The sequence below is a fragment of the Pongo pygmaeus genome, chromosome 16 (assembly GCF_028885625.2).
Source record: "Pongo pygmaeus isolate AG05252 chromosome 16, NHGRI_mPonPyg2-v2.0_pri, whole genome shotgun sequence".
Lineage (NCBI taxonomy): Eukaryota > Metazoa > Chordata > Mammalia > Primates > Hominidae > Pongo > Pongo pygmaeus.
Window position 1 is genome coordinate 22,848,993 of NC_072389.2, and position 14,502 is coordinate 22,863,494.

At 47.4% G+C, this 14,502-nt stretch overlaps 1 protein-coding gene across 5 annotated transcripts; it reads left to right on the plus strand.

Moving 5' to 3' along the window:
* Positions 1–225: 225 nt before the first annotated feature.
* Positions 226–13,438, plus strand: LOC134738381 (golgin subfamily A member 6-like protein 22). 5 transcript variants are annotated; one of them, XM_063653164.1, is made up of 10 exons: positions 727–1,067; positions 6,899–7,027; positions 7,825–7,854; positions 8,119–8,169; positions 8,258–8,351; positions 8,447–8,553; positions 9,926–9,984; positions 10,315–10,456; positions 11,092–12,231; positions 12,889–13,438. In XM_063653164.1, the coding sequence occupies exons 1-10, from the start codon at positions 975–977 to the stop codon at positions 12,949–12,951; spliced, it is 1,908 nt and encodes a 635-aa protein (XP_063509234.1). In that variant the 5' UTR covers positions 727–974; the 3' UTR covers positions 12,952–13,438. The 5 variants fall into 5 exon arrangements, with proteins under 5 accessions (XP_063509235.1, XP_063509234.1, XP_063509237.1 ...); XM_063653167.1 differs by lacking the exon at positions 727–1,067 and adding an exon at positions 5,152–5,269 and having other exon boundaries at positions 11,095–12,231; XM_063653166.1 differs by lacking the exon at positions 727–1,067 and adding an exon at positions 5,207–5,269.
* Positions 13,439–14,502: the final 1,064 nt, after the last annotated feature.

Consider the following 14,502-nt stretch of genomic DNA (forward strand, 5'->3'; position numbering starts at 1 on the left):
ATGACAAAAATTACATCTTTAGAAAAAGAGTTGTTAGAAAAAAGCCTTGGCTGCGTGTGGGGGAAGTGACAACACAGAAGAGACCAGAGAAGAGCCTCCTGGAGGAGAGCTGCGCTTTGACCATGCTGTCCGGATGGGTGTGGTGCACTCTTCTGCAGAGTGTTCACTTCTCTGCTTTTTCTATGGTCCCATTTCATAGAAAGATTTGGGGTGATATTTCTTTCCCTCAACTTTTTATTTTAAAAACTTGCAAACACAGAAAAGTTGATAAAATCATGCAGTGAACATATGTATGCTATTCAACTGGATTCACTAGTTAACGTTTTGTCATATTTGTTTTCTCTCTTCCACGTATGGAAGATTGTATATGTGCCCTTCTTCCCCCTGAATGATTTCAAAGTAAGTTGGCAGTATCAGAGCATTTCACTGTTAAGTACTTTTGCAGATATCATCTAAGAACCAGGACATTCTCCTATATAATCACAATGCCATTAATCCACCCAAAAATTTTAACATCAATACACTAATGATATCTAATGTATGGATTATAATCAGCTTTCTGGCAGTAATCTGTTTAGAAGGCTTGCATCCTGTCACTGTCCACCGATTAAATTTTGAACTCTAACTTGAAACCCTGGTCATCTCATTGCCTTCTTTCTTATACCCATTAAATCCAAAGGAGCTCTCATTTTATTTCTACAGAAAAGAGAATGGAAAAGAGGGAAGAGTCCCTAGTACCTTGGATAAAGTATGAGCACTTACTACCATATGTATTCTAGTTCTGTAGTTTTCAAACTTCAGGGAGCATCTCAAGGCTTATTAAAGCACAGATAGCTGTCCTTCCCCACTCTCTGATTCAGGAGGTGTGAGGCTGGCCCAGGAATTTGCATGTCTAACAAGTTCCCACATGTTGCTGATGCTGAGGGTCTAAGGAATACAATGCGTGAACCCGTGGTTTAGTGGATATCCACCTAATGAATACATGTTGTATTTCCTTTTGCACCTGTGATTACAGAGGAAACACCTTTCAACTGGAAGATATCATTAAACAGAGGATAACAGATCAGGTCAGTAAGAATTAAATTTAACTTAATTGAAATGTCACTCAAAAGTTTAGAAATAATATGACAGGCCAGACACAGTGGCTCATGCCTGTAATCCCAGCACTTTGAGATGCCAAGGCAGATGGATCACTTGAGGTCAGGAGTTCAAGACCAGCCTGTCCAAGATGGGAAAACTCCCTCTCTACTAAAAATAGAAAAATTAGCTGGGCATGGTGGTGCATGCCTATAGTCCCAGGTACTCAGGAGGCTGAAGCAGGGGAATTGCTTGAACTCGGGATATGGAGGTTGCAGTGAGCTGAGATGCGCCACTGCACTCCAACCTGGGCAACAGAGTGAGACTCCATCTCAAAATAAATAAATAAGATAAAAATAAAAATAAAGGGAAGATGGGGCAGCTTTGTGTACTGCATGTCCCGAAAATGGGCTGATTTCTCTCAAGAGGCAGGGATTTAAGCTCTGTAGCCTACATGGGATACATACAGGAGAAAAAAGAAGAAAAATAAAAGAAATGTAAATATAAATAAATGAAAATAACACTTCTCCATGATTATAAAGGAAATCACATTGTTTTTGTAATAATTTGGATGACAAAATATAAAGAAAAATCTTTAATTTTGCCACTCAAAACATTCCGGTTTGTTGCTTTTCACACTTTTTATGCTACAAACATTTTAAAAAGTAGAATCATAGTACATGGTCTTTTGTCACTTACTATATTTTAAGCATGTTTCTATGGGAGAAATATATCCTGGCATCATCACTTTTAATCGCTGGGTGTATGGTAAGTGAATGATTGCCACCCCAGAGGTGAATTTCCTTCTATATATATTTTAATGGACTCGAGTGAGGATTTTTACACTGAATTCATAGAAGTAGAATTTCTAGAGGAAAATAGTATAAAACAGTTTTAGGATTTTTAAAAGAAATGTTGAAATCATCCTATAGGAAAATTGGTTGGGTTTATACTCCCACCAACAGGGACAGAGCTCCAGGTTCCCCCTTCCATTTGTCATCTTCACTGGTCTTTAAGCAGAAAATCTCATTGTTTTCATTACCTTTCTTTGATTTCTAGCGCTTTTGAATCTTTTTCATTTGCTTATTGGCCATCTTTATTCTTGTGGGAGGTGCCGGTTTCTCCATTGTCCATTTTCTGCTGGAAATCATTCATTTTTTTTTCTGAGTAATTTTAAAGATTTCTTTATAGGCTAAGGATACAAACCTTTAATCTGTCATTGAGGTTACAAAGACCTTCTCCCAGTAAGTAATTTGTCATTTCACTTTATTTATTTATTTTTTGCTAGCAAAGCACCAAAGTCAAATTTCAGTTAATTTTTATCCTGCTGAATGAACACATTTTAACTTAGTGATTTTAGTGGAAACAGGAGCAGGACAGAATGTAATAACTAGATCTTGCTCTGTCACCCTAACTGGAGTGCAGTAGCATGATCATAGCTACTGCAGCCTCAAACTTCTGGGCTCAAGTGATTTTCCCACCTCAGCCTCCCAAGTAGCTCTAGGACTACAGGTGTGTGCCACCAAGCCCAGCTAATTTTTAAATTTCCTTTGTAGAGATATGAATTCACTATGCTGCCCAGGCTGGTCTGGAACTCCTGACTTACCCCACCTTGGCTTGCCAATATGCTGGGAGTAGAGGCGTGAACTACTGCTCCCGGCCAAGAGCTTACTTGTGTTTGCTAGCGAGATTCTTGCTATCTTTTTATATTTGAGGCTTTCGTGCTAGTGCTGAAGTATTACACTCACCATCTGAGGTTTACAGGACTTTTGTTTTAATGTTGAATAGAGGGAACTGTTTAGTTTTGCACCTTTGCAAGTATACAAAATGTGCCTACCAGGACTTTGCTTTATATCCATTGACAAGCAAGAAGTAACACAGTAAAAGTATGCCTGGCTACAGGCTGTGGAAGAATGGAGTATTCTGGTTTAATTCTATTAACTTGGAAGGATGAAGGTGAAAAAAATTCAAAACTTTAATTTCCTGTTGAATGCAATTTGAAAATATAGCCAGTGACTCCACTTTTCTTCTCTAGTAAGTTTGGACATTCAGATCTACATTGCCTTTTATCATAGAATTCCTAGTGCGCCGGAGTCTTATATTGTGAAGATCCTTTTCTAAAACTTTAGATGTAAGAGAATAGAAATGATATTGGATGAGATCAGGCTGGATGAGAACTGATACCTGTAAATATATTTTTTAGATGAAATCTCTGATTGCCACACGTTTTCTTATTGAACTCATAAAAATAAAACACACTGGCTGGAGGGTGGAAGTAGGAAGGAGATTTATGTCTTTTAATTGCATGTCATTGTTTCATATCGAGACAGAACATATAGTATCCCTGGCTTTGGACCTATAGAAGGAAACACATTTTTCTACCTGCTGTATGGCAGAGGTTCCTGAACACCTGGACAGCTTATTGCAGCACGGATTGCTGGGCCCTACTCCAGAGTTTCTGATTCATCAGGTCTAGGGTGGGGCCTGAGAATTTACATTTATAAGAAGTTCCCAGGTGCTCCTGGTCCAGAGACTATATGTTTGAGAGCCACTCTTACATACTAACTGTAAATTGTAGAAGTCTATAAAAAAGCTTAGTTTCGTCTGAGATAAGAAGCACACAGGTAATGGAGCAAATCATGAAAAAGTCAACCCTTGATCCCAGGTAACAAGTAATACACAGTGACAAAACACAATTCTTGGTTTTCATGATTGCAAGTCATAGCCAAGTATCTAGTGAGAAATTCAGTTTCATTTTCAGGGCTTAGAGGCCAGGTGATTCTAGAAAAATAGGATTTAGTGATTAACCTCATGAGAGTGGGAGTTATTTATGTCCTTTTTCTCTCCCCCATCACTTACCATTTAGCCTTACATTAGAAGGGTCCTGTATTTGCTTTAACCCTGTAAAGAACTTTGAGTGCTTATTAAACAGAAAGCTTTGTGTGTGTGTGTGTGTGTGTGTGTGTGTGTGTACGTATATATTTAGAGACAGAGTCTCATTCTGTAACCCAGGCTGAAGTGCAGTGGCATGATTTTGTCTCACTGCAACCTCTGCCTCACAGGTTCAAGGGATTCTCCTGCCTCAGCCTCCCAAGTAGCTGGGATTACAGGCACCTGCCACCATGCCCAGCTACTTTTGTATTTTTAGTAGAGACAGGGTTTCATCATGTTGGCCAGTCTGGTCTTGAACTCCTGAATTCGGGTGATCCACCCACCCCAGCCTCCCAAAGTGCTGGGATTACAGGCATGAGCCATCACGCCGGGCTCAAAAGCTTTGTGTTTTTAAAGATATTAGACATGTTTCTTGTTTTTTTTTTTTTTAAACTTAACACTAATGTAGGAGAATAAGAGAAAGTTTTTCTAAAAAAGAGAAAACATTGTGATTACTTTATCTTATTGGAATGTTGGATACTAAAGTCTGCTTTATCAATCATCAAGCACACTATAAAATTTCCATTTTAATAGGATTTGTACCTCAATTGAGGTAATAAAGTTTTAAAGTTTTTCAAGTGAAAGCCAGCCCCGCCCCTCTCCTGGAGTGGGCGGGGACAGCAGTTGCATGGGCAGCTTTCCTTGTGACAACACAGGTCCTTCATGACACGCTGCTGTCTGGCCACACCTCCTTTTCCTTTCATCTTTCTCATTGGCCAATGGGCTTCAAGCATTAAGGCCACGCCCCTATTCTGCATTCTAGTGCAGCCCTGGTTACGCCTCCTCTGGCTCAGTCACACAGCGACGTAGAGGTGACTGGAGGTGTATAGTTGTCCTCACCTGGATCGTGCTGATGTGGCCCCAACCCCACCTCCCTGACAATCCCCACCTCCCTACCCACCCCCACCTCCCTACCCACCCCCACCTCCCTACACACCCCCACCTCCCTACACACCCCCACCTCCCTACACAGCCCCACCTCCCTACCCACCCCCACCTCCCTACACACCCCCACCTCCCTACCCACCCCGACCTCCCTACCCATCCCAGCCCCCCTACCCACCCCCACCTCCCTATACACCCCCACCTCCCTACACACCCCCACCTCCCTACCTACCCCCACCTCCCTACACACCCCCACCTCCCTACCCACCCCGACCTCCCTACCCATCCCCACCCCCCTACCCACCCGCACCTCCCTACCCAACCCACGATGTACAAAGAAACCCGACAGAACAAATTGGCCGAGGCCAAGGAAAAGGTAAACGCACCAGCACCCCAACCCAAGTTGAGGCTCCCTCTGACAGCCGAACTGCTGCCAGTCTGTGCCACTCCCGAGGCACACCGGGCTGGGCCCCCCCCAGTACCTCTGGGATCCCCACACCAAAATCTTGTCAGTCAGCCCAACCCCCACATGAGTCCTGCCCCTGCCCTGCCTGGCACCCCAGGGTGACTTTGAGCAGGTGACTCCCGGGGCTTCCAACTCCATACTCTGCCCTTACCTCCTGCTACCCCAAACCCGACCTCCCTGGGCTCTTTGGGCTCACATCTCCAAGGACCTGGGTGCCCCAGAACCTGCCCTCACCAGTTGCCACAGGGTGACTTTGGGGACGTGACTCCTGGGGCTCCTTGTTCCTTACTTGGCCCTCACCTCCTGCCGCCCCAAGCCTGACCTCCCGGGGCTCTTTGGGGTCACATCTCCAAGGATCTGGGTCCCAATTTTGTGACCCCCCTCCCCAGTCTCAAAGCGGCAACTTGGGCATTGCACTCATGTGTCCCCCCCACCCCCGCCACTGCACCGAGGAGTGGAATGTAGTGATGTCACAGTCCCTCTACAAACTGTCATTACTACCACGAGACCGGCCTTTGGTCTTAGGACCCAGTCCCCTAAGTGTTCTTGCCCACTTCTGTTTCCTCTGGTTGCAGCACAGGTTTCCAGCTGGAAGGGGAATGGGGACCATGGGACCTAGAAGAGAGAGGTTTCAGGCTGCCTGACTTCCTTACCACAGACGTTGACAGTGTGAAAAGCCTACACCTCCCCCATGAGCTCCACATGTTGACAGTGTCTCTGGGTGGCAATGGGAGAACGGGTTGGGTTGGATTTTCTCCCAGGCTTCTACTCTCCAGAGAGACTTTAACATTTTTTCTGAGTTCTGCACCTCAGATTTGAATTCTCCATTGTTCTGGGACCAGAGTGCCCCTCAGTCACTGGTTTCTGGAGTGAGATCTGCTTATCTTCTGTGGAACAGATCTTGGGAAACTGGACTTGACAGCTTGAGTCTTCCTCATCTCATCTCAACCTGGGGTACTTTGAGTGCCACAGGATAAATATGGGGCATCTTTCTGAAGCATCAGTTTCCCTTGATTCTATTGAGAGATGAAACATTAATGTACTTAGGGATGAAAGTCACATAGATTTATAAGAGTATACAAAACTTCTCTCTGAAATGAGGCTTGGGTTGTCCTCTTTCTGCTAAATTCCCGGATTTAACAGAAAGGCTGCCTTCTGCCATGAGGATACATTGATGTAAAGGTTTGAGAGGTACTGGTGTACTTCTTAACACTAACAGACGTGTGAGGGTGTACAGTTCCTGCCTACTTAATATTTGCTTTTCTACCTCTGCCTCTGGTTTTGGTCCCTGGCAGCTGCTGATTTGTGGCAAAATCCCAGAGCTCAGAGTCAGAAAACTGAGTTTAAGTTCCATTACTGCCTTTTTTTTCAGCCATGGTATCAATCTCTCTCAGTCACTAAGTGATTGTGACAACATTTCCTACAGTTGGTGGCATTAAATCAGATGGTCTATAAGAGTATTTAGTATAAACTGTAAAGCAGGATGTGACTGTAGGAGCTTGTAGTTCTCATGAGTATCACTGCTCTTCCTTTCCACAGTTGAGAGACCATCATGCCCAGACCAACCCTAGTGTTGGTGCAGGAGCAAGCGACACCAAAAAGAAGAAAATAAATAATGGCACTAACTCTGAGACAACCACTTCTGATGGTTGCCACTCACCTGAGAATGTGAGTCTTGGCTGGCCAGGCTCCTGGGGACAGCGGGCCCAAGGGGTGGTGGAGGGTAATTGTTAAGATTGTGGAAGAACTGCCAGGTACTGGTTAAGAATTCTGGATTTGAATCCTACCTCTCCATCTGCTAGGGATATGATTTAGGGCAAATTGCTTGAGCTCTTTGGGCCTCTCTTTTCACATCTGTAAAACAGGAGTGGTATTGTTTTACTTGTATTTGTGAAGTTTAAATGAGATTTGTCATTGTGTTTTTATGTTAATCCCTAGTCCAGGGCCTGCTGTAAACTCTCCTTCTTGGGCTTGCATTTGCTGAGGTAGAGTTAGAGAGTATCAGAGGTTTCTGTTAGCTCTGAGAGCCTGACAGTTAAAGGCCCACTAGAATGGAAATCTCAGGGCCAAGGACTCCTGTCTGCCTTTTCTAACCTCTATCCCCACTGTGAGGAACTGTCCCTGGCTCGTATGTGCTCAATGTTTGCTGAATGAATCCACCTTTCTAAATCACAAGCTGGCAGAAGGGTGGGCTTTTCTCACACTCCATCTCTGAAGGTTTCTGTTACTGTCTTTTCAAGAGAATCTAGTTTCAGACTTTGAGTTCCGTGGCTGTGGGCAAAAACCAACAAAGACCCAAATCCTTCTTCTTTGGGAGTTGAGGAGAGTTTACCAGTTTGTGTTCCCATTGGGTCTGAGAACTGTGCCTTTTAAATCCATTCCTGACCCCTGCCTACTGCTTCCTGGCCTGGGGAATAGAGTCAAGGAGGCCACCCTCAGTCACCTTCCTTTGACTCTCCCCACAGAAACAACAGAACCGAGCTCAGCTGGAAGAAGTAACGCGATTTCTTTGTTTGCTCATGACATGACCGCTGGGTTTGGGGGCACTCAGATGTAGAGGCCCCAGTCTCATCTCCCCCACTCCTAGCCTGGGGAAGAAGGCTCACCCCCCTTATTCCACCCCATCCCCACAGGGTCCCTGATGAACTGGTCCCATGGGTGGGCCTGTCCTGGGGCAGTGGTGCCATTCTGGGGGCATGTCTCTTGCTGTGCCATCTCTGCCTCCTCCTAGCAAGAGCTCTGTCTTCCTCTTTCTATAGGAAAAGAAGGCAAACCACCAACATCAGGAAGCTCTAAGGAGGGAGCTAGAGGTGAGTGGAGGGTGTGAAGTTCCCTCCTGTCCTCTGGGGAATGTTTCTTTGCTTCTCTTTCAGCATTTGCTTGTCTTTTCTCCCAAAGGCCCAGGTTCATACCATACGAATCCTTACATGTCAGAAAACCGAGCTTCAGACGGCACTCTATTACAGCCAGCAAGCTGTCAAACAGTTGGAAGGTGGGAATCTGGCACCCCATCATCCTTGAACCTGGCACTTTGACAGGCCTTTAGGGGGAGTCCTTTGGGCCACATCTGAATGTCTCTCATTCCAGGAGAGGCCAGGGATCTGATCGGCCGCCTGCATGATTCATGGAAGTTTGCAGGAGAGTTAGAGCAGGCTCTCTCTGCCGTCACTACACAGAAGGAGAAGGCGGATAAGGTGAGTCCAACCACTGCCCCATACACTGGGAGCCCAGCTTCGCAGATGGAGGAGTGAGCCTAAAGTTCCCTTCTGTAGGATGGAGGTGTCCTGCCCAGAAGGCAGCATTGCCATTTCTTGCTGCTTTTGTGTGTGGTTGTTAGAGGCAGACTGGGGCTGAGTGGGCTGCTGCAGATGAGCTGGGGAGCATTGTGGGGAGTGAGCACTGGACATAGAACTCAGAGGCCAAGTGCCCGCCCTGCCCATCCTTGGCTGTGGCCTTGGCCAAGTCCTAAGTGGCGGTTAGGGTACTTTTACCATAAAGGTACAGAAGAGTATCTTGAGTATGTTATTATTTGTGTGGAGAGAGGGAGCAGGTATATATGTGTGTGTGTGTACATATTATGGTAATATACATAAAACATGTTTGTAAGGATTCATAAAAAAAACTCAGGATAGAGGCACAGTGTGGGGGGGAGATATTTCCCTTCTGGACTTTCTGAGTTTTGGACTATGCGAACGTATCACCCTTTCAAAAATTCGACAAAGGATTAATTTCCTCCTTCTTAACTGTGCCCCTACCTCCAGCGAAAGAATGGGCTTAGAGAATCAGATATACCTGGGTGTTGAAATCCCAGCTGTAGGTGATCTTAGGCAGCACTTAACCTTTAATACCACATGTTTTTCATCTACACAATAGAGATAATAATGGTAACCATCTCCTATGGAGGTTATGAGGATTAAATAGGATTATTAGCATAGTGCCTGGTGAAGCACTCAATAAAGGTTCCAACAGTGGTAGTAATAAGAATAATAACAATAGCAATATTATCTGATCTCTCTGGGCCCCTGTTAGCCAGCCCTAAATTCAGTCTCTTTCCCTGTCCCTTCCACCTTCACTGAGTTCTTTGAAAAACAAATGAGGGCCGGGTGCTCTCGCTCATGCCTGTAATGCCAGCACTTTGGGAGGCCGAGGTGGGTGGGTCACCTGAGGTCAGGAGTTCAAGACTAGACTGACCAACATGAAGAAACTCCATCTCTACTAAAAATACAAAATTAGCCAGGTGTGGTGGCACACGCCTGTAATCCCAGCTACTCGGGAAGCTGAGGCAGGAGAATCACTTGGACCCAGGAGGGGGAGGTTGTGGTGAGCCGAGATTATGCCATTGCACTCCAGTCAGGGTAGCAAGAATGAAACTCTGCCAAAACAAACAAACAAACAAACAAATGAAAAACAAATGAGACCATGGGCTTGGAAATGCCTTGAGAACATGTCAGGTGTGATTGAGAGTGAGGGAGTGTTACTGTGGAGTAGTCACAGTAGCTGTTGTTCCTGGTCGTCCAGCTACTCCTCTGCCTGCTCTGTCTTGACTTAACCTTTCTCTATTTGCAGTACATCGAGGAGTTAACAAAGGAGAGGGACACCCTGAGTCTGGAACTGTACAGGAACACGTAGGATGGGGGAAGGTGGAATGGGAGGTCTGGGGGCCCTTAGCGTGGGTGGTGTGCTGGGAGGTGGGGGGTACAGGTGAGCATGGGGAGAGGCTCCTACAGGTTTTCATGTGTGCACAGGGAAGCTCTAGTTCCGGCTGTGCCACTGACTCATGGGGTAGCCTCAGGCAACTCATGTCTTCTCTCTGGCCTGCCACCTGTGACCTTTAATTCCTGGGGTCCCTTCCAGTGCCACGGTTCTGTGGTTGTGGGCTGAAAGTAGAGGGTTGATCACCAAAGCGGTCCTTTCTGTTCTTCGTTCATTCCTTTCTCTACTGCCTCTGGCCATAGCATAACCGATGAGGAGCTGAAGGAGAAAAATGCCGAACTACAAGAAAAACTTCGACTTGTAGAATCTGAAAAGTCTGAGATCCAGCTCAACGTAAAGGAGCTAAAAAGGAAGCTGGAGAGGGCCAAGCTCCTGCTGCCACAGGTGAGCGGCTGCAGCCCCGGGGGTTGTGGGAGCCCCACCCAGCTGGGACCATGGTCTAGGGATCATGCAGGGTATGGGGAGGCTCCTGCCAAGAGCTGGAAAATTTGGGTTCCTGTTCTGGTCCCACCATAGAATCCTCTAGAGTGTGCTAAAAATGTACAAATTGGGGCCCTGCCTGGGGAATCAGAATCTCAGAGTTAGTGCTTAAAATATTTTTTTAAAGGATACTGGATGAAAACCATTATTTTATAGATTACATTTATTTATTTATTTATTTTGAGTTGGAGTCTCACTCTTTTGCTCAGGCCAGAGTGCAGTGGCACAATCTTGGCTCACTGCAAGCTCCGTCCCCCGGGTTCACGCCATGCTCCTGCCTCAGCCTCCCAAGTAGCTGGGACTACAGGTGCCTGCCACCACACCCGGCTAATTTTTTGTATTTTTAGTAGAGACGGGGTTTCACCGTGTTAACCGGGATGGTCTCCATCTCCTGACCTCGTGATCCACCCACCTCAGCCTCCCAAAGTGCTGGGATTACTGGCGTGAGCCCCCGTGCCTGGCCTATAGATTACATTTATATGGCTAGCTCATGAGTCTGTTTCCTTCTGAGGTTCAAACCAACACTTTCACTATTCCAGCAGCAGCTGCAGGCGGAGGCTGACCACCTGGGTAAGGAGCTGCAGAGTGTGTCAGCAAAGCTCCAAGCCCAGGTGGAAGAGAACGAGTTGTGGAACCGCCTGAACCAGCAACAGGAGGAGAAGATGTGGAGCCAGGAGGAGAAGATACGGGAGCGGGAGGAGAAGATACGGGAGCGGGAGGAGAAGATACAAGAGCAGGAGGAGAAGATACGGGAGCAGGAGGAGAAGATGCGGAGGCAGGAGGAGATGATGCGAGAGAAGGAGGAGAAGATACGGGAGCTGGAGGAGAAGATACATGAGCAGGAAAAGATATGGGAGGAGGAGGAGAAGAGGCAGGAGCAGGAGAAGATATGCGAGCAGGAGAAGAGGCAGGAGCAGGAGGAGAAGATGTGGAGGCAGGAGGAGAAGATACACAAGCAGGAGGAGAAGATACAGGAGCAGGAGGAGAAGATGTGGAGGCAGGAGGAGAAGATGCATGAGCAGGAGAAGATATGGGAGGAGGAGAAGAGGCAGGAGCAGGAGGAGAAGATGTGGAGGCAGGAGGAGAAGATACGGGAGCAGGAGGAGATGTGGAGGCAGAAGGAGAAGATGCACCAGCAGGAGGAGAAGATACGGGAGCAGGAGGAGAAGATGTGGAGGCAGGAGGAGAAGATATGGGAGCAGGAGAAGAAGATGTGGAGGCAGGAGGAGAAGATACGGGAGCAGGAGGAGAAGATGGGGAGGCAGGAGGAGAAGATACGGGAGCAGGAAGAGAAGATGCACGAGCAGGAGGAGAAGATGTGGAGGCAGGAGGAGAAGATGCACGAGCAGGAGAAGATACGGGAGGAGGAGAAGAGGCAGGAGCAGGAGGAGAAGATATGGAGGCAGGAGGAGAAGATACGGGAGCAGGAGAAGATGTGGAGGCAGAAGGAGAAGATGCACGAGCAGGAGGAAAAGATACGGGAGCAGGAGGAGAAGATGTGGAGGCAGGAGGAGAAGGTGCGGAAGCAGAAAGATATGATGCGAGAGCAGGAGGAGAAGATACGTGAGCAGGAGGAGATGATGCAGGAACAGGAGGAGAAGATGCGGAGGCAGGAGGAGAAGATGTGGGAGCAGGAAGTGAGGCTGCGGCACCAGGAGGAGAAGATGCAGGAACTGGAGGTGAGGCTGCAGGAGCTGGAGGAGAGGCTGGGGGAGCTGGGGCGGAAGGCCGAGCTCTGGGGGGAGCAGACGAAGGTGCGTGGAAACCCTGGAGATCATACAGAACGACCTCACCACAACTTAGCAGATGGTGGTTGGCTCCCTCTGCTTTTCCACCAGTCTGTGGCCTACAGTTTAAATGGTGGGAAGAAGGGTGTGAGATTTGAGGCTGGGGAGGGAGGCATGGGCCTCTAGGCAAGGGAGGTAGTCATTTAGGCCTGGAGGAAGGGGCCAGGGCAAGGGGCCTGGGCAGGCGACAGAGCCCCGCAGTGCCCTCGCCACCCTGTTTATGGGCCCAGAATCTGGAAGCCAGCCACTACCTACCCTGACGCCTATCCTGCAGGTGGAGCTGAAGAGCCAAGAGGCTCAGAGTCTGCAGCAGCAGCGAGACCATTACCTGGGTCACCTGCAGCAGTGTGTGGCCACCTATCAGCAGCTGGCCTCTGAGAAGGAGGCACTGCCCAGCTGCAGCAGCAGGAAGCTCAGGGCGAAGCGGTGGCCGAGGTGGCCCACCAAGAGTTGCAGGAGACCCGGTTGAGGGAGGTGATGAGGGCGGGGCCCCAAGCGGGATGACCTGGCAACCTCCGTGCCTTCTCACTCTCTTTCCTGGCCCCTTAGGAGCACCTGGAAGCTGCCATCTACCGAGCAGATGACAAGAACGCACAAACAATAAACATGTAAAAGCCGGCAGCAAGGCCTGGAGAAGAGTAAGCTGCCACGTGACTGTTTAGAATAGAGTCTGAGCACAAACCTGAAAAAAAACATTTATTTATTTTAAATTGTGGCAAAATACTAGCCAGGCACGGTGGCTCATGCCTGTAATCCCAGCAACTTGGGAGACCGAGGTGAATGGATGACCTGAGGTTAGGGGTTCAAGACCAGCCTGGCCAATACAAAAATTAGCCGGGCATGGTGGCGCGTGCCTGTAATCCCAGCTACTTGGGAGGCTGAGGCAGGAGAATCGCTTGAACCTGCGAGGCAGACGTTGCAGTGAGCTGAGATCGTGCCACTGCACTCAAGCCTGGGTGACAGAGCGAGACTCCGTCTCAAAAAAAAAAAAAAAGTTCTTCCTTACATGTATGTTTCTATTGTGTTTTTTCTTGGTCTTTCTCGTTTAGTCTTGTGTTGTCTTATGGCATTCCTAATAAACTTTGTTCTGCCTCCAGAGAGTATTGACTTTGACTTTATGGCACACAACTGGAGTAAGGGCACATCGCCTTCATCTAGTTTGGGACTAAGCTGGTTCAAAGCAAGTTTTAGGTTTTATGATGGCTGGTCTATGTTTTATTCATTTGGACTCCTAGGGGTGGCCCTTCCAGGGTCCCCACCGAGGTCCCATCTCCTTCCTGGGACCCAAATTCTCATTAGATCATTTCAGCCCTGTGAGAGTGCCAAACATTCAGGTAGGCTCTCCAGCCCCTTAAGTACTACTTCATACTCAGTTTCTTAGCCTCTTAGCCCTCTACTGTTGACCAATCACCAAATGTGGGAAAAGCACCACAGACTGTCAGGGTCACCTCCTAGGCATGGTCACTCAAGTTCTGGCTGAGGTTTTCAGTTACCTTTCAACAATTGTTTTTGATTGGGGGCAGGGCACACTTTTGTCCAGTTTTTCTAACTGCTCTTGTGGGGAGGCGAATCTGTCACAAGCTCCTCTGCCTTTAGTGAAAGTTGAAAACCTCCATCTGTCCTTTTTTTGTTGTTTTTGAGATGGAGTCTCGCTCTGTTGCCCAGGTGCTAGTGCGGTGGCACGATCTCTGCTCACTGTAACTTCTGCCTCCTGGGTTCAAGCAATTCTCCTGCCTCAGCTTCCCAAGTAGCTGGGATTACAGGCGTGTGCCACCATGCCTGGCTAATTTTTTTGTATACCTTTAATAGAGACAGGATTTCACCATGTTTTCCAGGCTGGTCTCGAGCTCCTGACTCAGGTGATGTACCTGCCGCAGCCTCCGAAAGTGCTGGGATTACAAGTGTGAGCCACTGCGTCCAGCCCATCTGTCTTTTAAAAAAATGTTTTTAATTGGAGGTATAATTTATATTCAGTGAAATGCACAGATCTGGTTTACATTTTGATGAGTTTTAACTCATTTAACATTACCCACGGAACCTACCTCCTTTGAAGATACAGAGTATTTCTATCATCCAGAAAGTGTTCCTGTGCTTTCATCCTGTCCGGCACTCCCCCAGCAGCTGATGAACATGCTGAGGATATTGGTACTGGATTCTGGCCAC

Coding starts and splice junctions, on each gene's coding strand:
- LOC134738381 (XM_063653164.1), top strand. CDS start 975: ATGAATACATGTTGTATTTCCTTTTGCACCTGTGATTACAGAGGAAAC. Junction 7,028..7,824: donor GTTGCCACTCACCTGAGAAT/GTGAGTCTTGGC, acceptor CTCTCCCCACAG/AAACAACAGAACCGAGCTCA. Junction 8,554..9,925: donor AGAAGGAGAAGGCGGATAAG/GTGAGTCCAACC, acceptor CTCTATTTGCAG/TACATCGAGGAGTTAACAAA.